Genomic DNA, 27,539 nt, shown 5'->3' with positions numbered 1-27,539 from the left:
GCACCCTGTGCTGAGCACTCTGGCGGTGGGGGGGCCCTGCTGTGCACATGGGCTCGGCAGAGTTCGGCTTAGATCCAGAGCAAGTGGTTTGTTAGCATCAGTCCCACCTGTCTGTGATGTGCAACTTCCGAATGGAAGGCTGATGGGTCGAGTGGAGATTCTCTGATTCACGGAAGATTTCAGCGGGTGTTTGGGGAGAAAGGGATAAATGGGCGGAGCCCAAGGGATTTGGCCGGGCAGTAAAACTATGTTGTGTGTTACTATAACGGTGGATATATGTCCCTACAATGTTCCAAACTCCTGTGATCTACAAGTCCCCTTTGGGTGGTTATGATGTGTCTGTGCGAGTTCATGAAGCATAACAAATGCCCCTCTGTGGTGGGGATGCTGACAGTGGGGGAGGCTGGGATTGTCGGGGGGGGGGGGCAGAGGGTGCCTGGAAAATCTCTGTACTTTGCAATCTGCTGTGAACCTGAGATGGTTTTAAAAAGTCTGTTGAAGAAAAAAATTTCACTCTTGCAGCCTCCTCCTGGCAACTCCCTGCAAATGAGTATCTTCTTTCTTTGTCCCTGTAAGAAAGCTGAGACCAGTAGAAAACAGCAGGAAGGCAGCTTTGTAGGAAGATTCAGGATTTAAGCAGTCGTTGGAGTAAAGGAATGATTCCCAGGTCTGTGTCCACAATCCATAGCTGCTTGCCACTTGTGCTGGGCTTCTTGAAGAGAAAGACAGATCTTATCCTGGTCTTAGTAAGTCTTTTTTTTTTTCCCCCTTTCATGGCTATGACATCATGCTTAACCGACTGAGCCACCCAGGTGCCCCCTATCATGGCTATGACATCCTGGAACAAATTACTGCGTTATGCTTATGTGTGGCTTTTTTTCTTTCTTGAGCTTTTTCAAATAATTAAAAAAAATTTTTTTTAATGCTTTTATTTATTTTTGAGACAGAGACAGGGTGCGAGCAGGGGAGGGGCAGAGAGAGGGGGAGACACAGAATCTGAAGGAGGCTCCAGGCTCTGAGCTGTCAGCATAGAGCCCGACGCGGGGCTTGAACTCACGGACTGTGAGATCATGACCTGAGCTGAAGTCGGACGCTTAACTGACTGAGACTCCCAGGCGCTCCCAGATAATATTTTTTTTAACATGATGATTTCTGAGTTCTGAATGCACCTGCTGCAGTGTATAAGAGTCAGTGCCTCGACCGAGGGCCTGCCCATCTCCTTGCTCCTCTCAACATCCTAGCACCCCAGGGAATTGGGGAAGGTGGGTGCTGTTTTTGCTGCTTGTACACAAGGGAAAGGCTCAGAGACACTGAGACACTGGTAGGAGGCTGAGAGCCAGGAACGTAGACACTTGGTCAAGTTCAGAAGACAAAGTCCTGTAGACCATTTCATGATGGGCATATGCGAATGTGTGTTGTTCTCCATTAAGAGATTCTCCTTTAAAGACATTTCTTCCTTAGTTCAGTTGGGAGCCTGGCTCTCTTCTTCGGAAGGTATCTTGTGCCTACTGGGTGCCCAGTAGGTGCTGACCGATGAATGAACGAACGAATATGTGAGCTCTGGGCTGTTGCAACTCCAGGCAGGGCACAGCTGAGGCAGGTACAGGCTCCTCGGCTTTATCTGCTTTGCGTGCTGGTTCCCGTCTCCCAGGGCAGGGCTCTGACGTTCACACGTGTGTGCTTGTGTGACGTAACCTGCCAAGTGTGCACTTCCACTGTAACATGGATTAATGTCCCCGTGAGGCGTCGATAAAATCCAAGTTCTTACATCTATGCACGTGACTCGTAACAGTTAACTGTTCTCTGGGGTCGAACACAGAGTTTGGAATTGGACGGATCTGGATTTGAATTCGCTGCTCTCGGCGTTGAATCTCCTTCATCTCGTTGGCGTGCCTGTAAGAGGACTGGAAGATAGGGACCCATGCAGTTGCTCTGTGGCCCTGGTGAGGTCGTGGGCCTGAAATGCTTTGCCGGGGGTGCTGGCATTCTCATCCAGTCCTCCAGAAGGGAAGTTTCTAGAACTCAGGGCGGCGTGCTGCATCTTCCCTCCATGCCCCCGGACTCTGGCAGGGTCTCTGTCTGCTGTTTTTGGCCCTCCTGGTGTGCTGCTTCTTCTGTCTCCCCACCCCCGTCCCCTGGAGGAGTGCCCCCGCCCCCCTGGCCCAGTGACCAAGCTCACACCGGTCTCCGGGCCTTTGCATGTGCTTTTTGCCATGTGGCATGTTTTTCCTCCACGTAGCAGCGCGGCCGGCTCTGCTCAGAGGGGCCTTTCCGGAGCACTTCGTGTGCAGTGACACTGCTGTCCCTTCGTTTGCCCTTGGCCTTGCTTTCCTTTCCTCTTGGCATCCCTGACCACCCTCTCGGTGCCGTGTGCCTGTTGGCTGGATTGTCTCCCCTGCTAGAGAGGAGGCCTCCTGCAGGCAGAGACGTGGGTCTGTTCTGGTCACTTGCCTTTCACCAAGAAGAGTGCTTGTACCTTGTACGGGCTCAGTGCCTACGTGTCGACCCAGTGATTGTTTGGGGTCTTCCGCACTGACCCCTCAGTGACCCAGGGCAGGGACGCCTCAGACCTCCCTCCTCACTGGCACCTCACAGGGTCCACTTTGTCCCTGCACAATGCACAGGTTTCGTACCGTCAGAAGCTTGATGGGGGAGTCAGGGTGATGACCGCCTACTTGTGTCCATGTGGTGCCCAGGGGACTGCTCTGCTTTTAGAGACAGGACGGTCTCTTTCTTTGTTGCCACCTCATCCAAATGGAACAGCCTCTAGAGGCTGAGGAGGAGCCTCTCTAATACCTTTCCTTCCTTTTCTTGCCCTGAGCCCCGGACCGTGGAATATCCTTTTCCCTCCTGCAGCCTGAGGACAGCATTAGTCCTGTGGCCCCATTTCTTGCCTCGGGGTCTTTGGCGGGCGTCTTTCTCCCTGGGCATTCTGAGTATGAGGGGACCCAGAGGACCCACCTGTTGGTCTCCCCCCCCCCCCCCCTTACTTCTCTTTCCACTCCTGCAGTTTCTTCATACCCCGGGAGCTGGGATGGTGACGTGCATTTCTTAGATGTGCATAACGAATTAAATGAGATAGTGCCAAGGGCCCTGAACTAGAGCTTGGCAAGTCGAAGGATTTCAATTTTAACTAAAAGGAAGAAACCAAAACTCCTGTCTCTTTCCAAAAGAGGATTTGAAGTAGCGTCTTAAGATAGCCTTTGCAACGTGCCACAGGTTGTGAGTACTTTGGCCCGAGGTGGAGATACAGGTTGCAGAAGATGGGTGGGGGAGGGTTAGGGCACATTGTGGTTGCCACACGGATGTGAGCACTTCCCAGACAGGCAGTTTTGGCTGGGAGCTTTCTAGCAGCGAGTCCCAAGGGGGGAAACCATTCACAAGGTTTGTCAGGGGTTGAAAAACAAAACAAATCCAGAAGGTCTGGGTCTTGAGATCCGAGTGATAGGTGAACGACGTCTTTCACATGAGGATGGGTTGAGACAACAGTTACGTTTGCAGATCAGAAACTCGGATGCTAATCTAAAAGCATGGTTTTCTAGCCATGCTTTCTTAAGTTGAAGGTGTCCAGAAGAGTAGCCCCTATAAATAATTACAGACTGTGCACTGGACAGGCAACCCCTTTTCACTGTCGCCTGTGTACGAACTATAGAGAGCCGTGTAGGACTAGACCAGATCTCTTCGTAAACTCGGGTAAGTATTTGTAGGTCTGTGTGGAGCCCTATGTCTCTCAATCGGCTCTTTCTCCTCTGTTGATAAACGGTTGTAACTGGGGGTGGAGGGGATCCTTGTTCAGAGCAGATGTTGTCCGGTATCAGGGACTCGGAACAGCGTTTAGGAGCTGCAAGGCCGTCTCGTCCCGCAGCAGCTGACGGAGGGGAGCCCTCCACGCTCCCCGTGCGGCCCCGCCCTCCCGTTTTTGTGGGGCTGAGAAGTGATCAGCTTGGGCCCGTTGGGTCTTGCAGGCTGTACAGGAATTAATCTTGAAAGGGAAAAGGGGAGCTCGTCTAGACAGCTTGCCCTCAATAGCACTCGATGCATGTCTGTGAGGGGACGGCTGTAACACGCGGGGTCTGCTGGTTAATCTCAACCGTGCTTTCTTCCCTCAGATGAACTGCGCCAAGCCATCGTGGCCATGATGACCCGGAAAGACGAGCTGGAGGAAGAGAACAGGTAGCCTGACCGTCAGGCCTGGAGGGTCGTCTCTCCGACGTCCCACCTCAGGAACGTGGGGGGTCCCAGACGGAGGGAAGAGTGCTTGGTTGACAGAATTGTGATCGGTGGTTCCTTTAGTGTGAGACGAGCCACTTTACTATTGGCAGGGGATGAAAACCTTACAATCCGGGCTCTACCTTGGAACAAACTAAGAATTTGGTAAAGCAGTCTTTTAAAAAATTTCTCTTGTAAAAGAGCCTCTGGGATACAATTCACACATTATATCATCGACCCACTTAAAGGGTACAGTTCAGTGGTTTTCGGTGTTTGTGGACATACGCAGCCATCACCAAGGTCCGCTTGAGAACGTTCTCCCCTCCTCGAAAAGATACCTCCAGTCTTCCTCCTTCCCCCCGCCGCCCAGAGCAGTCTTTGGAGTGATCTTCGAACTGAGAGCCTATCGTCCCGTGTTCCAAGCATTCAGACACTTAGTTTTCTCGCATCGGGGGTACCCAGGGCAGGCCGCCTGCAGATGGACAAAGGTGCAGGGCTCTGTTCGTGTGTGGTTTCCCGTTGAAACCAATGGTAGATGGCCACATTGTTGCCACCCGGCTGCCTTGAACGTGAACTTCTCAACCGCCAGGACCTTGTCTTGGCTACGGGGCGGTGGGTGGAAGGATTTGCCCGCAGTTGTCGGTAAGGCTTCTGTGAGCCTGACGGTGCTGCGTCCTGGGGGGTTCGGGCAGGTGCCCACGTGAGCCTGCACGTGCGGGTTCCTGGGGCTTTCTCACTCTTTCCCTCAGGGTAGGAATTTGGTGTCCGTGGTGCCAACCCATCACAATTGTCCTTTTTAAACCTCCTCTTGGGCCCTGCTTCCCAAGCTTCTTCCCCATCCTGTATGGAAACCCATAAAAGCAAACAAGCATGATTTCTAAAAAGAAAAGATAATTTTTTAAAAAAGAGATCTTCAGACAGCACGATTTTCCAACTAAAATAAGGAGGGGCTTTAAAAGGAGGGGCTTGTAGACATTAGAGCATTGTTTTTCCTTGCTGCAGCTGGAACTGTTCTCTTGCAAGAAGCCGTAGGTTTTGTCTTACCTTATGAAGAAAGATAGTCCCTGTCTGTTAATTTCTCCTTTCCAGAAAACAAAAACAAAAACAAAAACAAAAACCGGACCATGTTTGTGTTGGGGGGTTCCGGGCCCCAGGAAGGGAATTTTCTCAAAATCCTGAAGGAACACAGGCCTCAGAGTTGAATGAGCGACAGGGCTGGGTGCGTGCCAAGCTCACCCCCACCCCTGTGCATCTATCCTGGTATCAGCTGGCCTGTGTACAGTTTTAGGATAGTAGGTGCCCCAAAGTCAGTTTATGTTTGCCAGAAAAAGCCGTTTGAGGTCCCCGAGACCATCAGAACCACGTATGGCTCACTCCTCGGCGGCAACCTGTGGTTATTTCGGGAAGAGGTGCCATCTTGTTTGCTTTGCAAGACCAAGGGTGACCAGCAAATGGACGTATTTTGGAAGGCGAGCTCCCAGACATAGTGTGAAACGGGATCCACGCGATGTCTAACTAGACCGCTCCATAGAACGTCGTATCTGTCGTTTTCACCTGGAGATGGCAGGGGGCAGGGTTACAGCGCACGTTGGGGCAGCTTTGGAGTTGAGGGTGGGCCTCTGTCGGTGTTCCTCACGGACGTTTCAGAGGATGCGTGTGGCCTGTCCTGGTACCCGCTCCTGTCTCTTTTCTGGGGTGACTGTCACAAAATGGTCTCCCTTAACGTGCCGCCCCTTTGGGTGGGATGCCTTGAAAGGGGCTTGCCTGGGATTCTCTGAACTCCTTGTCTCCCCTTGATGGGCCCCTCCTATGGGCTGTCGGGGGCACGGATCCCGGGCCACGTCCTCCTCCTTACTCTGAGGCCCTTAAGCCGAGTTTGGGATCTCTGTAAATACCCTGACGCGAGATTCCAGTTTGCGGGGGCCCCTGGAGAAAACGGAGGGGTTGGGACTTGTGTAAACAACTGTGTTCTGGACCAGTGGACTCTGCCGACGGCATCTGAACGGATCGGGCCCCCTCTTCCCAGGTCTTTGCGGAACCTGCTCGACGGTGAGATGGAGCATTCCGCTGCGCTCCGGCAGGAGGTGGACGCGTTGAAAAAGAAGGTGGCCGAGCAGGAAGAGCGGCACGTCACGAAGGTCCAGGCGCTGGCAAGGTAGGGGGGCGGAGGGCCCGAGAGGCGGGCGTGGGCGGCGGCCGTGTAAGAACCCAGGCACGGCCTTCACTGGCGCTTGGAATGAAAAAAAAAAAAAAAAAAAAAGGAAGAAAGAAACCAACGGAAGTCAATGCGTTTGAAACCTTCATGTAGCTTTTTGAATAAGTACCGAATGATGTGTGTGCCCACGGTTCAAAACACGAGGGGCAGTAGGTAGGGCTAAGTGATCCCCAGCTGCCCCGCTGGCCCCCTGCAGGCGGGCCGTGGGAGCGATTCTGGGGACGCTCCGTAGCTCCATGTGGCCACTTCGTTTCTTCTTTTCACCTCCTCCTCCCTCCTCCCTCCCCCCTTCATGAGAAGTGGTCGTGTATTGTACAGTGCACTCACCTGGCCTCACGGAGCTTGTTCTGTGTGGGTGCACGGGGGCCTGCCAGCTGCGTGAAAGCTCGTGACGTTTCTCGGTCTGCGCCACAGTTCATCCGACCCGCGTGCCGACTGCCAGCCCTTGGAGGTGGTTTGTGACCCTTTGCTGATAACGGTGTTTGTAGTAATGCCACAGCGATTTGCGTTTGTGACTTGATTCTCCTATGACTATATTTATTGGAAAAACTGCCAGAAGTGGAATTGCTGGGTCCAAGTGCCGTAGTTTTCTAAGGTGAGTGGAGGGCACCTCTCCCCTCTCCTCAGAGGCTGGGCCAACGTGTACCCTGGAACAGCAGCCAAGAGGCCTGCTCCCGCCCGTCTGGGCCCGAAGGGGCCGCGTCCCCCCTGTGGGTCCCCGACGGCATCGCCGGGAAAAAGTGGCCCTGCCAGAATTTTCGTCTGCGTTTTCCTAATGAAGAGTAAGGTTAAGCGTCTTCTTGTTAAAGAGCCATTTTATTTCCTTGGCTGGGATTTAGTTTATATTTTATTAAAGAAAACTCATAATCTCCAGTCGGATAAAAATGTGGATTTTCCTGAATTTGTTCACGTGCCAAAGATCGTTAGGTACTCCACTTGAGGTCTGTAGCCTGTCCTTTGTCAGCCTGCTTCTCTGAACCACTTCCATTTCATGTTAATGACTTACATGCCCGGATGTGGCCTTTCATTGAGTTAATGTCCCACGTTAAAATAACTCCCATTTGTTGGACATTTGAGAGTTTGGGTTTGTTTCCTTTTGTAGGTAAGATAAGCAGTTCATTGGTGGTTCTTTAAAGCTACTTTAAAATAAGACCAGGGGCACGTGGATGGGTCAGTTGGTTGAGCGTCCGACTCTTGATTTCAGTTCCGGGTCATGTTCGGTTCCTGAATTTGAGCCCTGCATCGAGCTCTGCCCTGACAGCCCAGAGCCTGCTCGGGGTTCTCTCTCCCCATGCTCTCTCTGCCCCTTCCCTGCTTGTGCGTGCGCGCTCTCTCTGTCTCTCTCTCAAAATAGATAAACATTAAAAATAAGACCAGGAGATGGGGTTGTCTGGGTATGTAGGGGAGTCCAGAGCTCTGTAACCGATAGCAGCATTTACTGCCCTGGTGCTGCTGGGTGATGTGGCACTAACGGAGTTGTTACATACATGTCCTCGAGAGGTGGTGCCATGATCCCGTATCTAACTTTAATTAGAACGTCTTCGTGTTTGACGGTGACCTCTCAAGAGCATCCGACAGTTAAAGGACTATGATGAATACAGTCCTAGGTTTTCTCCCCTGGACCACCATTTAGCCTGGCCACGCCAGGAAACCGTGGTATCATTGTGTTTGCTTACAATAAAGGTTGGCGTCTGTAGAGACTCTGGTTCTGAGCCACAGACAGACTTCTGTTCTCGGTCGTTCTTGGGTTGTGCTAGGAGTCGGCTTAGCCCGGAGTCCCCGCTGCTTCACTTGCAGATTGTGTGTTTCTGGGTGATTTCTTAGTGGGAATGAGTGTGCATTTCCTCGTTTACGAACTAGGATGGTCGTATGCAACAGAAAGGACAAAATGATTGTACTTGAAAGGACGTGAGGCCCTAGACACAAGCAGTTAGGTGTATTTTACAGTAAGTGTGTTTCAGGACCTGATAATTCTGGGGAGAATTTTAGCCCATGAGTGGAAAAGAAAAGCTTTTTTTTTTTTTTTTCCCCTCACTTAAGAGAGGGTGTGAGTGGGGGCACCTGGGTGGCTCAGTCGGTTGAGCGACCAACTTCTGCTCAGGTCATGATCTCATGGTTTGTGAGTTTAAGCCCTGCATCGGGCTCTCTGCTGACGGCTCGGAGCCCGGAGCCTGCTTTGGGTTCTGTGTCTCCCTCTCCCTCTGCCCCTCCCCCACTCATGCTCTGTCTCTCTCTGCCTCGGAAATAAATAAACACTAAAAATTTTTTTTTTTTTTTAAAAAGAGAGGGTGTGAATGGAAGGAAGGGAAGGAGAGAGGAAGGGAGGATCTTAAGCAGGTTCCATGCTCAGTGCAGAGCCCAACATGGGGTTCAATCCTATAGTCCTGGGATCATCACTTGAGTTGAATTCAAGAGTCAAACTTCATTTTTTATGTTTATTTATCTTTGAGAGAGAGAGAGAGAGAGAGTGAGTGAGTGAGGGAGGAGCAGAGAGGGAGTCACAGAATCCGAAGCAGGCTCCAGGCTCTGAGCCGTCAGCACAGAGCCCGACGTGGGGCCCAAACCCACAAACCACCTGATGGTGACCTGATCGGAAGTCGGATGTTTTACTGAGTCATCCAGACTCCCTTCAAGGTCAAACTCTTAACTGACTGAGCCACCCAGGTGCTCCTTAAATTCTTTGTTTTCTTAGCTGTCAGATGAGGATAAGAAAATCCTGTACCTCACCGTTGTTGCAGGATTAAATGAGAACCCATATGTCGGCTCAGTAAATGTGCCTCATAAATGCTCAGTAAATGTTACCATCATTTTTCTTTAGTACAATAATTACATTACTAAGAAACCTTACCTAATCAAAACCTAAATTTTAATGGCAGTGGTGCAGAAAGAATTAAATGCTAGGCTCTTTCAGACCCTAAGAAGTGAAATTATTTCTGCTGTATATATTGGAGTACTCAGGGTGTTCGTGTGGATGTGTGTTTTACTGGCTTTGAGTGTGGTTGCACAAGTGAAAAACCCCAGAACAAATCCAGCATTTTATCACATTCCTTTTTGCTCAAAATTAATGGCTTTCCTTGGTGCCGTCGTGGCTCAGCCAAGAACAAGGTCATTAAACCAGCCCAGTGCTTTTAGGGCCCCAAGCCGCTGCTCAGTCCTGAGGTGGACGTATTTACCGTCAGCAGCACGTCAGGGCATGTGAATCTCCTTCCCTAAATGATTGCCTCCCTTCCTACTGAATTAAGAACACTCAAGTGATGAGACAGGTGTTCACAGGAAGAAGAACTTTCCGTGAGAACTGCCTGGGAGAGAAGCAAGTGACCTGGGTTGTTGGACGATTGCTGGCCTGTTGTCTGTTTAGGCTCATTTTATTAGGTAGCTTTTGCTGTGTAAAAAATTATTTCTAAGCTTGGCCGTTTAAAACGCAAAACCAGGGTCCTCTACAATTCTCGTGGGTTGGGAATCTGCGAATGGCTCAGCTGGGAGGTGGTCCGTCAGAGTCGGTCACAAGGCTGCAGTCCTCTGATGGCTTGGCTGGGACTCGAGGGCCCGCTTCCGAGCTCACTCGTGTGGCCGCTGGTGACAGGCCTGTGTTCCTGCCACAAGGGCCTCTCGAGTAGAACTGCTCACAACACAGCAGCTGGCTTCCCGGGGTGAGTAAGCGGAGAGCGAGAGCACCTCCCCCACCCGGAAGCCACGGTGTCTCTTGCAACCTAATGTTGGGAGTGAGACCCTATCAGGTTCACTGTTCTCTGTGGTCACAAAGATCAACCCTGGTTGAGTGTGGGAGGAGTCTACACATGAATGTGATGACCACGAGGTAGGGATCGTTGGGGGTCAGTTTGGAGGCTGCCCTCCATGCCCACCAGGATTCTTTCACCCCCTGGGGTAGACCCTATCCCAGTCTTTCTTGGTGGGTGTGGTTCTTCGTTCCCGTTGTGTGTGATTCTGTGGAAACGACCCTACCACTGCCCAGCTGGGTTCCAGAGCAGGGCAGGTGGACCAGGCCTGGACAGCCGGCTTGTTCTATTTCCTGGTCACTGTGATTGGCTCACAGAAGGTCATGTAGCCAGGTTGATGAGGTCTTCTTGAGGGCCTTCTTGAGAAGGTTATACTATAAGCCAGGAGTTGTTGGGTGCAGTCTTTGCTGCTGTGTGGGAAGATCCTGACCCCAAATGGCAACAACACAGTGAAAAATGGAGACAACCTGGCAGGTTCTAATGATAGACCTCGAGCTCCTGGATCCAGCCTTTCCTGAAGCTGTTGTTCTTCTGGACTTGGCAGTTACATGAACTAATACATTCCTTCTGTTACTTGGGCCTCTTTGTAACTGGTCTTCTGTGTTAACAATCCCGAGTCCTATCTGACCAGGCTTCTTTTTTTTGGATAATAGCGGATTGGAGTGAGTTGTGTTTCCTCCATACCTAAGTAAAATCGCTGCCTTAACCATGAACCTGTCAGGTCCGTGAAGAGATGCGCATCTGGTCATGACTGTGAAGGCCATGTCCTGAGGGGAACCCGGTGGGTTGACGGAGCCCTGCTCAAGGCCTTGTCTTCCTGTGTTCCGTCAGCACCAGCCCCACTATTACTCTTGGTCACACCTTTACCTCCTGTTCAGGACGTTTGGTGTGCGAACAAGAACGTGTTGCTGGTTGTGTGATGGAGCCATTCCCTTTACACTTCTGAGCCTCTGGTTCCTCGTCTATTGAAAACGGAAGAGGTGGTGGGTGTGCCTGGGTCCTCTCCCTGCCTCCCGTGGGAGGACGAAAAGCAGGACGCTGTGTGATATGTCGTAGTGATGGCTGGCGTGCCAGGGCTGTGTCTGACCCTTGGCTGGGGAAGCAGCGCAGCGACCCTTCCCCTGGCTGGGCCACCTCGCACATTCTCACGTCTCCCTTTCCCTGTCTGTGAACTGATGCGTGATAATCTTAGCCAATGTCACTAAGCTTTTGGCTGTAGGAACCCAAACCAAATAAGCTTGGATCAACAGGGCAATTTTATGTTGATGTGGCCGGTCCCTCTCTTCAGGACCCGGGTTCTCTCGGGAGGTCCTCGCTCTGCCCTTGGCCCTGTGTCCTCTCTGTTAGTGTTCTTGGGCAGGGCCTTGGCACGTAGCAGTAAAGAGGGCCTCTGCTAACGCCAAGCCTCGTGCTGGATCTGAAGAGAAGAGACTCTGTCCTGATGTCCAGGTAGAACATCTTCGACTCCACTGGGCCTGTTGTGGGCAGCAGCGAGCAGAAGGCCATGGTTGACTGCCATGTGGTGACTGGCAGATAAATCATGTCTGTTGCACTTTGGCCTAAGCTGGTGGGGACAAGGACATGAGCTTTTTTGCTCCTCAAGCCCTGAGCAGAGCTCCAGGCTCCTTGTAAACGCTCACTACGTGGTCCCTGATTTCTTCTTAGCTGGCGCATTGGCCATGGGTGGCTACAGATGCCGAGGCTAGAACAAGAGCTTGCGGGTTCTTCCCTTATCCCAGCTTCTCCCTGCAGTGAGTACCTCAGAGCCTTTGGCCTCTCACTGGCCTTCACTTGACCTTCAGCTCCTCCCGGTGTGATTTTTGCCGCCCCGTGTGCCCAGCGTCCCTTTATTGGTCTCTGTGGGGCTGCTGAGTAGTTGCCTGCTGTGACAGTGTCCTGTTGGTGGGCCAGAACTGTACTACACCATCTGTAAGGGAAGGCTGGATGAGGATCTTGGGAGCCTCGATCCTATCATTCCACTCGCTGTCCCCTGGGAGACTTTGATTGGCTTTCTATGAAGGCTTTAAATCTGTTTCTGCCCTAAGTCTGTCTCTGCCTTTTTCTCGTTGTTAAATTAGAAAAATGACATGAGTATGCTTTTTGTGGAAAAGGACAGAACGTGTCTTGAACGTCCTTCCGAAGGCATTGATGGTTTTGTTTTGTCTTAGCAAGTCTTTATTTTAATTCTAGTTAACATACAGTGCGATAGTCGTTTTGGGAGTAGAATTCAGTGATTCATCACTTACATACAACACCCAGTGCTCATCTTACAGGTGACGCCCTACCCACACTGATGATGTTTTTAATCCCAAGAGTCCAATAGTCAGTGTTGAGAAGGTCACACGCAGGTCCTACGTCCTCTTTTCTGTCTTTCCTTGGTTGGATCTTAATGTCCAGTGATAATTTGACCTCGTCAGCAGTCACCGAATCTTGTCGACTTGGGGTTCTCAGGCTCTAGAAGAATCTCTATTCTTTTTTTAAAATAAATATTTGGGAAAAAATTTTTGATAAGGTCCCCTTTACTGCAATGAAATACACAGTTACAATAACCTATGGATTAGAGCTAATTATTTAAAATTGAGTATAACTCCCTAACATCTATGAAGGAGAAAGCTGAGGAAAGTAACATGTAATAAAAGGTAGATTTCAATATATTATTGGCCGGGCATGGCTTTGATGGAGAACATGATGCGGTTAAGTGCTTGCACCTACTTACAACGCATGAATTTGGTTTTAAAGGCAGTACAGGAAGAAGATCACCAGGCATTCTTGATAAGAACAGAAAATGACAGAGCAGAGTGTATGTGGGTGGATTCTTGGGTAGAAACTAGTATGTTGTGTGTATGTGAAATGAATTGTAGACTCAGACTATAGATGAACGTTGCACCCATGTGAAGGGTCCTAGGACAGTTGAAAGGACAATGGGATGTAGGTTGCTCTAGGGTGTGGGGCTGCCTTGGCCACCAGGACTGCTGGTGTCTCTGCCCACCCTCCCCCACCCCCCGCCAGCCCACCATAGTCACCAGGGAGGCTTTAGAAACACCAACGTCCATACCTCTAGGAGGCATTCCAATGCCATTTGCAAAGGTGCCATCAGAACTGGGTGTTGAGGAGCCTTCTGGTCCATTTTCACTTGCTTGAGTCCTTGAGAGTCTTTAGCCAAGAACTAGACCATGACCACACTGAATTCTCTGTGGAGCCCCCTCTGTGTGTGCCAGCCTACTCTGGTGCTCTTGTCCCTCACTTCCCCTTGAACACGAAGCTTGCTTTCCCCAAGGTCGCTGGCTCTTATACTTGGCTGAGTCGCATTAGCTGAATAAGTTGTGCTCTTCATCATTCTCCACAAGCCCTTGTCAGCGGCTGACAGTCCTTTATGACTCCGGAGCAGCCAAGGAGAGTTAAGTGCATGGGGTGGAGCAGGGAGGAGTAGAAGACGCACACGTCGGGGCTGGAGACAAGATGGTCAGGGGGAGCCAGTTTCCTGAAGTTTAATGCTTCCGAAATTCAGTGAAGGATGGAGTCAGAGACCAGATGCAGCTGGCTGTAACCTGTAGGTGTGACAATGGAGGCGCAGATATATAGATGTCTTCATATGTATGTGTGTATGTATGTATACGTATGTATGTAAAGATTTTAACCTTTTGGCTGACATTTTTGCTTGTATTCCGGTAGACTTGGCCCTTCTTAGCGGGAAGAGTAGTGTAATGGTCTGGGGCAAGTCTTGCATTGGAGCCCTCCTTCTCAAGGTCAAGAGTAGGGTAAGGTGAGTGAGAAACTCCATCTGAAGGTCATGCAAGTACTTTGGCCACTTGTATTGTGTGATTTCGGGTGGTAATTGTACCCCTAATGCTTCTCATGTAGAAAACTGGGATAATCTTCTCACTCTTACAGATACTATTCAAGAGCTAATGAATGAAGAGGGCTAAGCGCAGTGAGTACCCTGAGTAAGTACTTAGGAGAAGCCAGCCATGGTCGTTAGTGTTTTCGTGGAAGTAAATTATGCCTCCGTCCAAGCTTGCAAAGAGTCATTGTCTGGAGTTAATCTAGCCTGATGTTGCTCAGATGTAACTAACTTTCTAATAAAGAATTCTTGGGGTTGAAGTGCTAAATGCCTCGCTTAGACTTGGCTGTATATTACATTCACCAGGGGAGCTTTGAAAACTGTGTCTACCCAACCCTCCCAGAGCTCCCCCCCCCCCGTCCCCTAGGAAAAACCTGTCCACGCTGTCCCTCCAGACCAATTACGTCCAAATCGCTGGCAGCAAAACCCACCCTGCCTCAGTAAGTAATTTCAGGGTGTAGCCAAGGTGGCTGGTGGTGGTAGAGGTTTAGAGCAGCCTTCGTCAAACCCGAATGTCTCCACCAGTGCCCATGGCGATCGTGGCTGGGTGGGGCCTGTCAGCAGGTGTCTGTCACAAGCTCCTGGTGCTGTTGATGCCTTGGGTTCCTGACCCACACTCTAAGCAGTAGGGATGTGAAAGGGGTAGTTCTCTGAAACCACCTGGGCTTGTAGAAAGCTCAAGGCTCTTGTGATTGTTTTTTTTTTTCTTTCAGTGCCAAAGAGGGAGTTTTGTTTGCAGGTTTTTTTTTAAATGTTTATTTAATTTTGAGAGAGAGAGAGAGACAGAGCAGGGGTTGGGGAGGGGCAGGGGGAGACAGAAGGAGACACAGAATCTGAAGCAGGCTCCAGGCTCTGAGCTGGCAGCACAGAGCTCGACGCGGGGCTCGAACTCACGAACCGTGAGATCAGGACCTGAGCCGAAGTCGGACGCTTAACCGACCGAGCCACCCAGGCACCTCTTGTTTGCAGTTGGAAAACTAGAATACTGTGATCCACTACAAGAAAGATTTACCATTCCCATTTGCCATTTTGCTTTTGCTTTTATTTTTAAGCTAATGATGAGAATACCATGTAGGTTTGCTTTTGGTGGGTTTTGAAGGATCTGCATTTGAGCTTTTAGCATGAGCCCAGCATCCTGCGGCTTGATTTGCTCCTTTGATGTGGAATTGGATGCTTTCATGTTCAGATGCATGCAGGTGGGATGCCAGGGCAGGATTCTGCCGTGACTAGGCAGCTGGAGAGTTCTTGAGAAAGCTCTGGTTTCCATGTTTTTTTTTTTTTTTTTTTAAATCACCTTTAAATTGTAAAAGCACCATATGCTGAAATGGAAAAGAGCATCCCAAATCTCCCAACACCAGCCTAACGATGTTCTCCCCACTTAGTCCATTTCAGTACGATTTTTACCTGGTTCTACCACCATCAGTGTGTGCGTGCATTTTTTAATAACATTTTCTTGCGTTTCTCTGTAGACTTCAAATTATGTTTAGAGATCTCCCCCTCCCCCAAGAATATAAAAATGTACAAATTGTAGTCCTTAAGTCTGAGACTAAGAGAGGTTTAAAGAAGAAAATCCTCTGGACGCAATTACCGTTCATGTCTTTTATTTATTACTGATGAGCCCCTTTATCCCAATTCATCTTATGTATGTATTCATTTTACATAATTCAGATCATTCTGAATCTGCAAGTTGGTCTGCTTTGAAAAGCAATTAGCATCCCATCATGCAGGTTTCCTCATGCTGTTCACTTCTGTGGGCATCCCTTTCAGAGGCCGTGTGGAAGTCTGTTTGGCTTTGGCCTTGTTTCTCACACTATTTCCTTAACCATTTCTCTCCACTCTTTTCCAACACCCACACCACCCCCCTCCACTGTAGGAGTAGGATTTCTACTAATGTATTTTTTGGTAAAGCTCTTTAAAGTCCTTAATCTAGACTTCTAGAAGCTGAGTTTCGATGTTAGAAGGTATCTGTAAAGGCCCTTGCTCCATAGGGCCAAAGCCCTTCCCAGGAAAGACGTGTCGCCTGATAACCCCTTGGTGATAGGTGGAGGGCCTGCCTCTTTGTCCTTTGTGAAGGCTGTAAAGGAGGCCGCCATATCTGACCAAATAGTTTCCACATGGGCCAGTGTTCGGCTGCTTCTGGTTTTCTGAGATTATAGCCTTGTGTCTCACTTGTTTTTGCCTCTGTCACCTTCTTTACTCTGTGTGTATGGGCAGGAAAAGGATCGCTGGGCAAAGGATAGGAATGTGTTAATGGCCCAAGTCCTGGGTTGCTCTGGCTCCAGGGTGAGGCAGGAGGATCCACCCAGAGAGCTTCAGCCGGTTTAATAACCTTCTCCTCTCAGCTCCTGCTTCTCAGAGTGCAGAAGTTGAAGGTGTATTTGGCACGGATGATTTTCCAGCTGATTTTTCTTTAGGAAGTAGAGACATGGGGATCATCCTTTCCCCAGACAGAAAAATGAAGAAGCCAAACGTGTTAACACCTGAATCAGAAATGATGAGACAACCTTCTCAAACACCGTGCAAGGTGGACGGTCCTAAAGGTTCTTTCACCCTCCTTTCACAATGCCATGACCCATGTGAGTTTCCTGGACACTTTTTCCGTATGAAAATCGGGGACCGGAAGAGAGGAACTGGAGCATCGTGGCATCTGTTAGAGCAAAATCACGTACAAGGGAGAAAGCCATGTGCTTGTTTATTTTCTCTAAAGCTTCTAGAACCCAATCAAAGACTCCGGTTTTGTTGATGAACTAAAATTTTTAGGGGGAGGAAGCAGCAAGGTATATTTGCACGAACAGCTGCATTTTGCAGCACGTGCCCTCGTCGAACGGCTAGGCGTTAGCGCCATTAGCAGTCGGTGCCAGATGTTCCCCGCAAAATGTGCGCCAAACACGGATTTGGGCGGTTCATCAAGATGCAGAAAAAATCCGCAGCTGCCAAGGGAAGGGGAGAAGGTTGTGTCTGAAACATTGTTGCAGCCCATCAGTTTCCCCATCAGAGCACAGGAGCAGGAGATAAAAAAAAAATTACCCAAACCAGTAACTGTGATAGAACTCTGATTAAAAGGTCACGATAATTATCCACGGAGGAGGGGAACGCGTTTACCGTTCATTAACGTTCCATTTGCTGTATTTTCTAATGAGAAGTCAGTAGAGAAGTCTGGAGGAGTCAGTAAAAATAACAGAAGGGTTTTGAGGGGAAACCGAAGCAGAGCCGGGGAAGGGGAACAATCGGAAGAGAGAGCGGCTCCCCCGAGCGAGTGTCAGCGTCTGTGCTACTCGAGGGACGTGGTCGAAAGGCCCCAGTCGGACCTGGCTGACCCCAGAAGCTGGAGCCCGGTGCTCAGTTGAACACCCTGGCCTGTTTGCCTGGGGAGAGGCAGAGTTTGTAACCTGGTTATCCGCAGAGAAATTTTCAAGCCTTGCCTTTCCGGTATGGTTCACGAGGTGGCAATTTCCATGTCCCCGCGCGTGAAGCCTGGGTCTTAAATATAGCTGGCATGTGGATGCCCTGCAGGCGGTGACAGTGACAGTGACATCACTGCCAAGCAGCTTCTTGTTATTTTGGAGCCGGGGAGGGGAGCAACAGGAAGCTCAGCAGAGGGGAGATATTCTTGGCAGCGGCAGGAATGCGGTTTAAAGAGCGACAACCGTCAAGTCGAGGGCTTGTGGAAGGTGGCGAAGCTTATTTGCTCAGTCAGCTGAGTTCGTGCTGGGTCCCAGACACAACCTACAGACGCGTGAGACGCTCCCCTCCCGCCACACGGCTCCTGTGGCCCAACGACCCTCGCAGAAACCTTTTAAGCGGGAGAACTGTTTCTTCGAACGTGGTCTGTCTCCAGTGCTCCAAATGCAGCCTCGCGGAGAGCAGGGCCGCGCAGTTGGAGGGCGGGGGTCCCGGAACACCACCTCCTGAGCTTTAATAAAAACTCCATCGTGAACCATGCTGAAAAGGCACGTTGTAAATGATTACCTGGAGTGGAAAGAGGTTGGCCTTTCAGTCCGGTTGCTCCTTGTTGCTGCTGCCTCATGGGGCTGAAACCACACGTGGCCTCTACACCTCTTCTCCACTCGACGGTGAACCCAGGGGCATCACCGAGCGCTAAGTTAAGGGCGTCTTTTTGGATCGTGTTTTCCTCTTCATGGACTAAAAACATTTGGCTGTCAAATTTCCCAGTGGGATCCCTCTCCTTCCCTGTCTTCTCAGTCCCCCTTACTTGTTTTTTTTTTCCCCCAGCTCTGTTACGATGTGCAGTCCGGCTCCTTTTTTTTTCCTTAAGTTGCAAGCCTCGTGAGGGCAGGGACCTTGGTCTCTTTTGTTGAGTGATCTTTCTTAGGGGCCTGCACAAAGCCTGGCACGTGATAGAGCCCAGAAATTTCTTGAAAGAGCAAGTGTGTATAGGTCAGTTTCCTTTATATTGCTCTGCTGAGTTTGGCTTACCTTTCTAAGGTCCTGTCATGGTCTAAGAAGGCTGCTGGATCCCTAGCCATTATATCTGCATTCTCTCTGCAGCAGGAAAGATGAAGCAGCGGAAGGGGGAAAAAAAACAAAACCGTTCTGACTTGTTTTAAGGAGGTCACCCACCACTCAGAAAAGTTTCTTATATTTAAGTGGCCTGAACTGTTTCTGTTAGCGATGGTGAAAAATACTTGTTTTTAGTAGGGTACCTCGTCACCCCAGACAGACTGCGGAAGGGAAGAGTTGATATTTTGGAGGGCAGATTGTGGTCTGTGCTCAATGCCTTGTGTGTAGGCCTCCTGCGTTGGAAAAGGTCACTTTTGTTACATACAATGGTGAGGTTCCTTTTTGTGGTCAGTGGTATATTCACTTGCCCCCATGGTGCTGAGCGGAATGGCTTTTGAGTCAGACCTTGGCTCAAATCTTTGTACTAAGCACCGGCTTAGTGCACGAGCCGTGTGACCTTGGGTAAAGTCACTTTACCTCTGTGAGCCTCAATTTTTAAAAGTCTATGAAAGGGTGATAATCTAGCGCATTTTCATGCATGATGGCAAGGGTTGAAGGAGATGATGGGATAAAGAAACGTGGCAGGGTGTCTTTGGCAAAGGAATCTGTATTCTGCCATCATCTTGATCACCATCTTAGCTTGTTTTGTGGTGTCTAGATTCCAGGGATCCAAGTGTGACAGACGTGGTCTCTGTGTTCCAGAAGCTCACAGAATGGCATGCTGGGCAGGGAGAAGAGTCGCTGTAAGGGGAGAGAGGCACAGACACTGATGTTAGGTTGAAGAAAGCTGCAGGTAGCTTGGGATGGCTACAGTGCGGACTGCTAGAGCCCAGCGTGTGTTTGGGGAATGACTACGGAAGGTTCTGGAAGAGTGAACTGGAGACAGATTCCCAAGGTCCCAGTGAGGAGTTTGGCCCTGGTTCTGTGAACGGTGGGGAACTGGCCAAGGCCCTTAAGAAGGAGAATAATTGATCAGGTCTGTTTTGTGCGTTGTTCCCTGTCCCAGGCCCTGTGGAGAACTGGACGGGACAAGGCCGGTCTTAGAGGCCTGAGTGTAGACTGGAGCCATTCGGGCAAGAGGTGGCCGTGGCCACGTCTAGGTAGGGCTGGCGTTTCCAGAGAGAAGACACGGTGGGTGAGACCATGGTGGGTCAACACTGAGGGGTGTGGTGCTGCTTGCCCCACACTGGATTAGGGTCTGTCTGCCCAGCGGACGCCATTTCCTGGGGGTGAGGGGAGGCTGAACAAGCCATAGATGAAGGACTTGAGGAGCTCCTCCAGGCAGAAGACCATCTCCCACCCGGGTCATTGCTGCCCCCAGTGTTTTCTCTGCGATGTGCATTTCCTGCCTGAGCACCCTTCCTAGTGGCTGGTCTTTGGGAGAGTGAGGCAGCATGGAAACGTTACGGCTCTGTGCCCGTGACGGCGTGAGGCCCCAGCTGCCGAGCTCATCACTGCCCCATGATCACATCCCGAAGTCGGGTGTGCGGTCCTGCACCCCTTTGTGATGACGGTGGTCGTCACGTCAGCAGGCCCTAAGCCCACAAGGAGGAGGTTGCCCCTGGGTCACCAGGGCAGTCACAGCTTGTGATTTGGGCTCCTTTGTGCATGTTGAGGCTCCTCTGTTTTGACTCTTTTATCTGAGTTGGAAATTGTTCAACTGGTCAAGAGATGTGTTTTTTTTTTTTTTTTTTTTTTTTTTTTTTTGGCAGAGGGATGCGCTGCAGTTATGGGTAGGGGTGGGGTGGTGGGGGGAGATGTGGCGGGGATTTTCTGCCCGGGTGGGCTTCTCATCAGGACGTGGCCTTGGCTTTCAGAGGACCTGAACCGGGCCAAGAGGGCTCTGCCTTTCTCTGCCACAAGGCTGTACGGTGAAACTTGGGATATCTGCTTGCTCATGTTTCTTAACTTTTTTATGGAGGCATTTTTCAAATACTTAGAATAGTCACACCTACCACCCAGGTGCCCAGCAGTTACTCACATGCTGCCACTCTTGTCTTGCCTGTTCCTCCTCACTGACTGCTTGGTGTTGTGCTGGAGTACTTTAAATTCTAGATACCACGTCACCTGTAAAACGGGTTATATGTAAATCTCTAACAGATAAGGACTCGGAGGGAGAAACATAACCATATGCAGCGCTGTTAGCCGCATTTAATAGAAATACCAGCGATCTCTTGGTATCCTCCAGTTTCTAAATTCAAAGATACTGGTTGTCTCAAATTCTTACAGTGACTTCGTTTGAATCTATTCTGATTTTACTTTGAAAAGTGTAAATCTGCTCACGCCGTTCTCCTGATTCAAACTCTGTGCACTCAGGAAAAAAAATCTTGCCTCCTTACCGTGGCCTGCAAACCCTGCACCATCTGGCCTGAGCCTGCCTGCTGGGGGTCTTTGCTGTTTCTTCTGCCTGGAACGTTGCCCCCATAGGTCTTGGCACGGCCACTGCTCTGCCTGGTTTCTGAAGAGAGGGCAGCCTTGTCTAAGCAGGCGTATCTCCCTTTCCTAACCTCTTCTCTCCCTCCCTCCTGGTCTTATGCTTTCTTATTGTTGTTGTTTTTTTTTTTTTTTTTCAAAATTTTATTTAAACTACAGTTAATGTAAGGGTAATATTGGTTTCAGGAGTAGAACTGAGCGATTCATTATTTACACGCAACACCCAGTGCTCCTCACCACAAGGGCCTCCTTAGAGCTCCTCCCCCTTCTAGCCCATCCCCACGCACCCCCATCCTTCAACTCCCTTTGTTCTCCATCTTGAAGTCTCTCCTGGTTTGTTTCCTACGCCCTCCCGTATGTCCACGTGTTTTGTTTCTTAAGTTCAAGGTAAGAGTGAAATCATGCGGTATTTATCTTTGTCTGACAGACTTACTTTGCTTCACATCGTATACTCTAGCTCCGTCATTGCAGATGGCAAGATTTCATTCTTTTCGATGGCTGAGTGATATTCCCTGTATAGTCTGTGTATGTATACATCCCACATCTTCTTTATCCCTTCATCAGTTGATGGACATTGTGGCCCTGTGCGTAGTTTGGCTATTGTTCACGCTGCTGTAAACATCGAGGTGCAACTCTGTATTTTTGTATCCGTTAGGCAAATACCTGATGGCATAGTTGCTGGATTATCGGGTAGTTCTATTTTCAGTTTTTTTTTGAAGAACCTCCACACTCTTTGCCAGTTTGCATTCCTGCCAGCCGTGCAAGAGTGTTCCCCTTTCTTCATAGCCTCACCAACACCTGTTGTTTCTTGCGTTAATTTTAGCCATTCTGACAGGTGTGAGGTGGTATCTAATCATGGTTTTGATTTGTATTTCCTGATGGTGAGTGACGTTGAGCATCTTATCATGTGTCTATTAGCCATCTGGATGTCGTCTTTGCAAAAGTGTCTGTTGATGTCTTCTGCCCATTTCCTAACTGGGTTGTTTGTTTTTTGGGTGTTGAGTTTGGTAAATTATTTGTAGATTTGGGATACTAACCCTTTATCAGATGGTCTTTTTAAAATGTCTTCTCCCATGCTCGAGTCTGCCTTTTGGTTTTGTTGATTGTTCCCTGTGCAGAAGCTTTTTATTTTGATGAAGTCGCAATCGTTCATTTTTGCTTTTGTTTTCGGGCCTTTGGTGACGTGTCTAGTAAGAATTTGCCATGGCTGAGGTCAAACTCCCTCCTGGTTTTAAACTTCTTCACACTGCCTGTCCTTGGACATTTCTTAGTGTTCTTGTTTGATGTAGACCTCCTTCCACTCACGGATGTCTGCCACCTAGGGCTCGGCCCAGACCCGCTTGGCTGTTCTGTTCCCCCAGTGCCTGGCACTTGAGCCGTTCAGCCAGCGCTTGTTACATGAGTGGACGATTATTGAGCACAGCGCCTTTGCACTGTGTGGCCTGGGAGCCAGGAGCACTCACCTCTTGTAGGGAGGACTCATAAAGGGAGTTGGCCTTCCCTTTGTCTTTTTTTTTTTTTTTTTTGTACTCATAATGTTGGCACAGGTAGGTCAGGCCCTCAGAAAAAGCCATGCTAATTATTATTTACATAATAGTGTATTATTTTATATATTATAAATATATTTATCTGGCAATATATTATAGTTACTATTTATATAATACTGTTTTTATATCAATATAATTTTATATATTATAAACATAATTACCTTATAATATATCATAGTTATTATTTACAGAATAATACTCTGTAGGGCAGGCAGAGTAGCATTGCTGGTTTCTGTAACTCTCTCCCATTAAGAGGAGGTCCCAAATGAGATTTTGAATCCTCCCCTCCCACATTCGGGCTGGGAAACCGGGTTACAGACTGGGAAGTCAGGACCCTGACAGGTGGTCATTTCAAGGTTTGGCCTCCCGGTATCCGGAGAGTAGACCGTGCGGCCTGACGGGTTGCGCCCCGGGCTTCACAGGAGGACTGTTGGGGGAGCCTGCAGGTTGTGTGCTGCAAGCCCCAGGTGCCTCCCTTCTGAGGACCTCAAGTTGCTCCTGCAGAAGGTGGGGCGAGCCAGCACCTCCAGAGCAGCGGCCAGCAGGGCCTTCCCCGGGCTCTTTCTGTGCCGCACAAGGGCCGCTGTAACTGCTGACTGTGTCCGGCCTGGAGATGAACGAACGTGGCCACAGCTCCCTGAACAGATGCTGTCCGTTAACCGGAGCTGAAACGTGTTTTTTAACTACTTTTCTTCCCCCCGCCCCTTTCCGAAGTGTTTTCTGTGCCCCAGGGATTGTTTGGTCTATCAGCTCAGCTATTCCTCACAGCAGCCAGTGAGTCGGGTCCTGTGCTTCTCCGTTTACAGGAGGGAGGCCAAACTCACACACCTACACAGAGGCGGGGCTGGGGTTTGAACCTCTGTCGGCCTCCCGACTCTGTTGTCAGGTGCCCTTGACATCCCTCTTCACGGTCATCAGGGTGGTATTAGCACCGTGTGAGAGTCACAGTGCGTCTCTTGCAACGTTGTGATTTGTTTTTGTCCCAACCCTGGCTGTTTGCAGTCCAGGATAACGATGGTTGAAAGGGGGTCGCCTCCTGCATTTTCGTAGTCCCAAAATAGCGCCTGGTTCTGAAGCTTCTGTCTGGCTGCCCCTCTCAACCCCTTGGCCACTCTCCTGCTACGTGTGACGCAGGCTTAAAGCTTCTTTCTGGTGACTGTCCCCTGTATTGCTTTTCCCTGAATCTTCACGGAGAACTTGAGAATGCAGCTTTCCTGGAAAGTTTTATATAGCAAGACATGTTGACAGGAAGACCGATCGTGGGGCTCTAAATTGAAGAAAAACAGGCAGCAATTTGTCTGATGCATTCCAGTTCTGTTCTTTTACCTTCTTCGAGTCTGAGTTATGGAGACAGTTTCCTCTCGCTTCGGAGGTTAAACTGCTAGGCGGTGTTTTATTGGGGAACGTTCTACTAAAGCATTAAGAACAATTAGATGCGGAGTCCTTTTTTATTTTTGCAGGTTTTGACACTTAAGTAATTGGAAGTTTGGCTCTCTCTTTTGCTCTTCCTTTAAAGAATTTGGAAAACGCTGGAAGAAGATGTATTTCAGGGGGGAGTTTGGCGGCGTCCTTCCTGTAATCGCCCAGAGAAGGAGAAAAAACGTGGGCTTTTGGAGTTGGAAACCTCCAGACCTGAGGGGCTTTGCTGGGGCAGCCGTGCCCTCCCCGCCGAGACCCTCAGGATGGAACAGGCTGTGCTTGTGTAGATTCTGGCAGGCTTTTGTTCATAGCCCCGACTGTGAGCTTCTAATTACATATGTGGGGGCCTCTCTGATGATGGTCTGTCTGCTGCAGGACTCAGACTCCCATGAGAAGGAGGGTCCTGGCTCTTTGTCTCGGCTCTGACTCTTCCGACCTGAACCCCACACCTCACGCAGCAGATGCTGGGCACCTTGAATATTTGAGGAGTGAATGAATGAAGTTCAACTAAGGCTTGTCTTCTTTCATCCTACTCCCCATCCCCCTGTCCTTTCACCTATGACAGCCCGCTGGATGCCCCTGTCCTCTTGCTGCTGTCTGACCACTCCCTCCCCCGCAGGCCGCTCTGGTGCCTGCTGTAACAGTGCCGATCAGAGGAGAAAACTCCGTCCGGGAGGAAGGGACTTCGGTGAGAAAGGTTGGGACAGTATAATTATGTGTCTGCGAGTGCTTGGAATATTCTGTACATTCTGTGGAGGGAAAAATATCGTGTTAAGTCGGTGAATTCAGAACACGTAGGATTTAGCAAGCCTCTGGGAACCGCTGACACCAAGAGCTCCTGAGTGTTTATCTTCTTGGGAGCAGAAGAACGAGGTGAGCCGAGGACTGTCCCTAACAGGTACAGGGGAGGGGCTGGTGGCGGGGTGGAGGACACCAGACCTCTCCGGTGGCCTTGGCGTAGACATTGGTGCTGTGCTTTGATGGAAAATGAAAGGGTGGACTGAGCTGGTTGAGCGCTGAGAGCGACGTGGACCCGGGACTTTGGTTGCCCTTCTGGAGTGGCCACACCAGCATGAAGGCACTGAGAGATCGTGAGCCCGGTGGCCTCCCCTGCCCTCGTGGTGACACCGCTACGAGGAAGGGACCCGTGCCCACGGGCACGATGTAACGTGTGCTCGAGAGTCCGACTGACCTGTGTGGAGTCCCCTTCCTTCACTTCCTGCCGTGTGACCTTGGGCCCCTCGGAGCCTGCTCCTTCCTTTGTAAGGCGGAGTATGGAGATGAAAAGAAATGGAGCCCTTAGCCTTGTGCTCAGTGTGTGGTTCTTGGCCACAAGATCGTGAACTTTGACCTGCTTCCCCAGTGAGTTGTTGACACTGACTCTCCCCTGAAAACAAGTCCTCTGTGCTTGTGCAGTTGAGTCGTTCTCTTCTTCCCGGGGAGTGGGTGGAGGGCGTGTTGGCAGCACCTGCTGGGTCCTGTCCGTCCTCCCGGCAGGGAGACTCATGCGTGGGTGTCTGTGGAGAGCCCTTCTTGTTCCCTGTCTCGGCGACTACGACAAATGAAGCCGCGGGTGACCTCTGCCAGGGACACTGGTCCAACGGAAGGCCTCTTCGGCTCCCAGGGGTGGTTGTCGTGTCTACAAGTGTGTGGTGACCCGCTGTGAGGTTAAGGCCCGGTCCTGCCTACACCCCAGTTCCTGGCGGAGCCTGCAAAGCATTATGGGGCAGTTGGCTGCGTTCCCCGCCTGTCCATAGCCGGCGGCTCAGCTCACTGTGGGTTTGGCCGCCTCTCGGAAAGGAGGTGAGAGCGAATGGCCGGCGATCTGAGGGCCCGGCGTGGGGCAGATGCAAGAGGGCCTGGAGATCCCCAGCCGCTTCATGTGCCGGGCTGTGGCTTCTGAGGTTTCTCAGGAAACGTACATCCCCAAAGATGGCGAATTTTCACCAAACCAGAGACTGTATCTCCTTGGAGACATGGCGGAGTGTTAGAGGAGATGACCTCACCGGCGGGAGGAGGATGGAAGTCTGCACCGACTGGTGAGCTCATTCCTCGCGGGCACTGGCCTCCTTGCCCCTGATGCGCATCTCCGGGGGATGAAAGTACACGGAGTCTGCAACTACTCCCACATTCCTCGCTCGTGACAGACCTGAGTCCTCAATCTCTGGAGTCGCGGATGAACCCCAGATTCCTCATAATCCCACCTCCAGGTGTCCACTTCTGATCGGAGTTGGTTCTTTAGGGAAAATCTGTTCTTTACCTTTCCTGTCTCTTTGAACCCTGAGACAGGTCCTTTCCAGAAAGGGCAGGCTAGCCAAACATCTCTGACAAACGGTTCTAAGGCCGCGTGGGGATGATGAGCTTGACCAGAGCTGGGAGGAGCGCCGAGGTGGTCACGATGAGCAGGCCCGGTCTTTATGCCAAGGCGTTGGTCGAGTTGACCATCCCACCAGCCCCCAAGGACCGCCTCATGTCCCTTCCTCACTGTGTTCACCCTGCAGGTGGCCATGGTAGGGACAAGTGTCTAGTCTTAACATGAAGAAACTTCTCTGGGTGGAGTATTCTTGGCTTTCACCTGGTTTGGATTCACAGCCTATTTCAGCCTCTGTGTCTGCCTCCTGAGATACACAAGCAGAGGGTTCATGTGGCCTGCCCGGCCCACCCACTTTGAAGGGTCCTAGCCAGCAAGATGTCTCAAAGCATTTAGCGATAACTTAGAGCTATTACAATTCCATTTAAAGATAATGTCAAGAATAGGCAAATTGGTAGAGACAGAAAGTAGACGGCTGGTTGTTGGGGAGGGGGTTGGGGGGCCGTTGGGAATGACCGCTAACGGATACAGAGTTTCTTTGGGGGGTGGATGAAAATGTTCGGGAACACGAGTTGGTGGTGTATATACTTGGGCATATTGACACATTACAGACGTACACATTTTCAAAGAGTGAGTCGTGGATCGTATCCTAAGGAAAAAGGTGGGAAAATTACAGGGGATTTGAAGCAAAACAGTGCAGGTTTACTAACGGCTACTCTTTGTTGAGCACATAGAGAATGACTTGGTGATCCGAGTGCTGTGCCACTCCCCGTTTATTCTTTCCACAACATCACTGTGGGGAAAGGAAGATGGTGGCCTTTCCCTTGCGGGTCCCACGTGGCAGAGAGGTGAATGCTTTTGTCTCTGAGCTTGCACAGAGAACAGCTAACATGCATGTGATTTGGAGAAAGGCAAACTGTCCTCTGCTTTCCCGGTCCCTCTCAGGAAGGTGGACACATTCCAGCTGAGCAGGGTACACACCCGATGGCCTTTTTGACAGAGCAGTAGGAAAAAGTTGATCTTTTGTTCGCCTAACCCTTCATCCTCCCGAAGAATAGGTCTCTCTGTTACCTCTCGACATCCTGTGATGTGGGAGACATTGTCTCCACTGATGGCCTGTGGAGCCACATTTTCACCTTCACGTGGGTAAGGCGATGCCATAGAGATGATGTCTTCTCCTCTGGATGTAACATCCTCCCTTCTCTACCTCGTTTTGTATCCCGGGAAATGCACCTTGATGGACTCCATCAACTGGGCTCCTTTTCCCCACACCTTGCAGGGAGGGTTTGGTCTGCTTGGTGGATGGGAGGTGGTGGCCCGAGGAAGGCGGGGGAGGGGCGAGCATTTAGTCCTCTGGCCCCTCCCT

At 50.3% G+C, this 27,539-nt stretch overlaps 1 protein-coding gene across 9 annotated transcripts in view; it reads left to right on the top strand.

Moving 5' to 3' along the window:
- SNX29 (sorting nexin 29) overlaps positions 1 to 27,539 on the top strand; it is a 495,580-nt gene that overhangs the window by 117,344 nt on the left and 350,697 nt on the right. For 8 of the 9 annotated variants that reach the window (XR_006212700.1, XM_042972465.1, XM_042972468.1 and 5 more), the window contains 2 exons: positions 4,110 to 4,173; positions 6,236 to 6,364. Coding sequence is in view for 8 of the 9 variants with exons in the window: in XM_042972465.1 (XP_042828399.1) it covers positions 4,110 to 4,173; positions 6,236 to 6,364 (193 nt within the window). In the remaining variant the exon portion in view is untranslated. Of the gene's footprint in view, positions 1 to 4,109; positions 4,174 to 6,235; positions 6,365 to 14,052; positions 14,267 to 27,539 lie in introns of those variants that run through there. The other variant, XM_042972472.1, reaches the window with a different exon arrangement.

Source organism: Panthera tigris, chromosome E3 (genome assembly GCF_018350195.1).
Source record: "Panthera tigris isolate Pti1 chromosome E3, P.tigris_Pti1_mat1.1, whole genome shotgun sequence".
Lineage (NCBI taxonomy): Eukaryota > Metazoa > Chordata > Mammalia > Carnivora > Felidae > Panthera > Panthera tigris.
The sequence above is the reverse complement of the archived record's forward strand: the minus strand, read 5'-3'. Positions and strand labels throughout refer to the sequence as shown.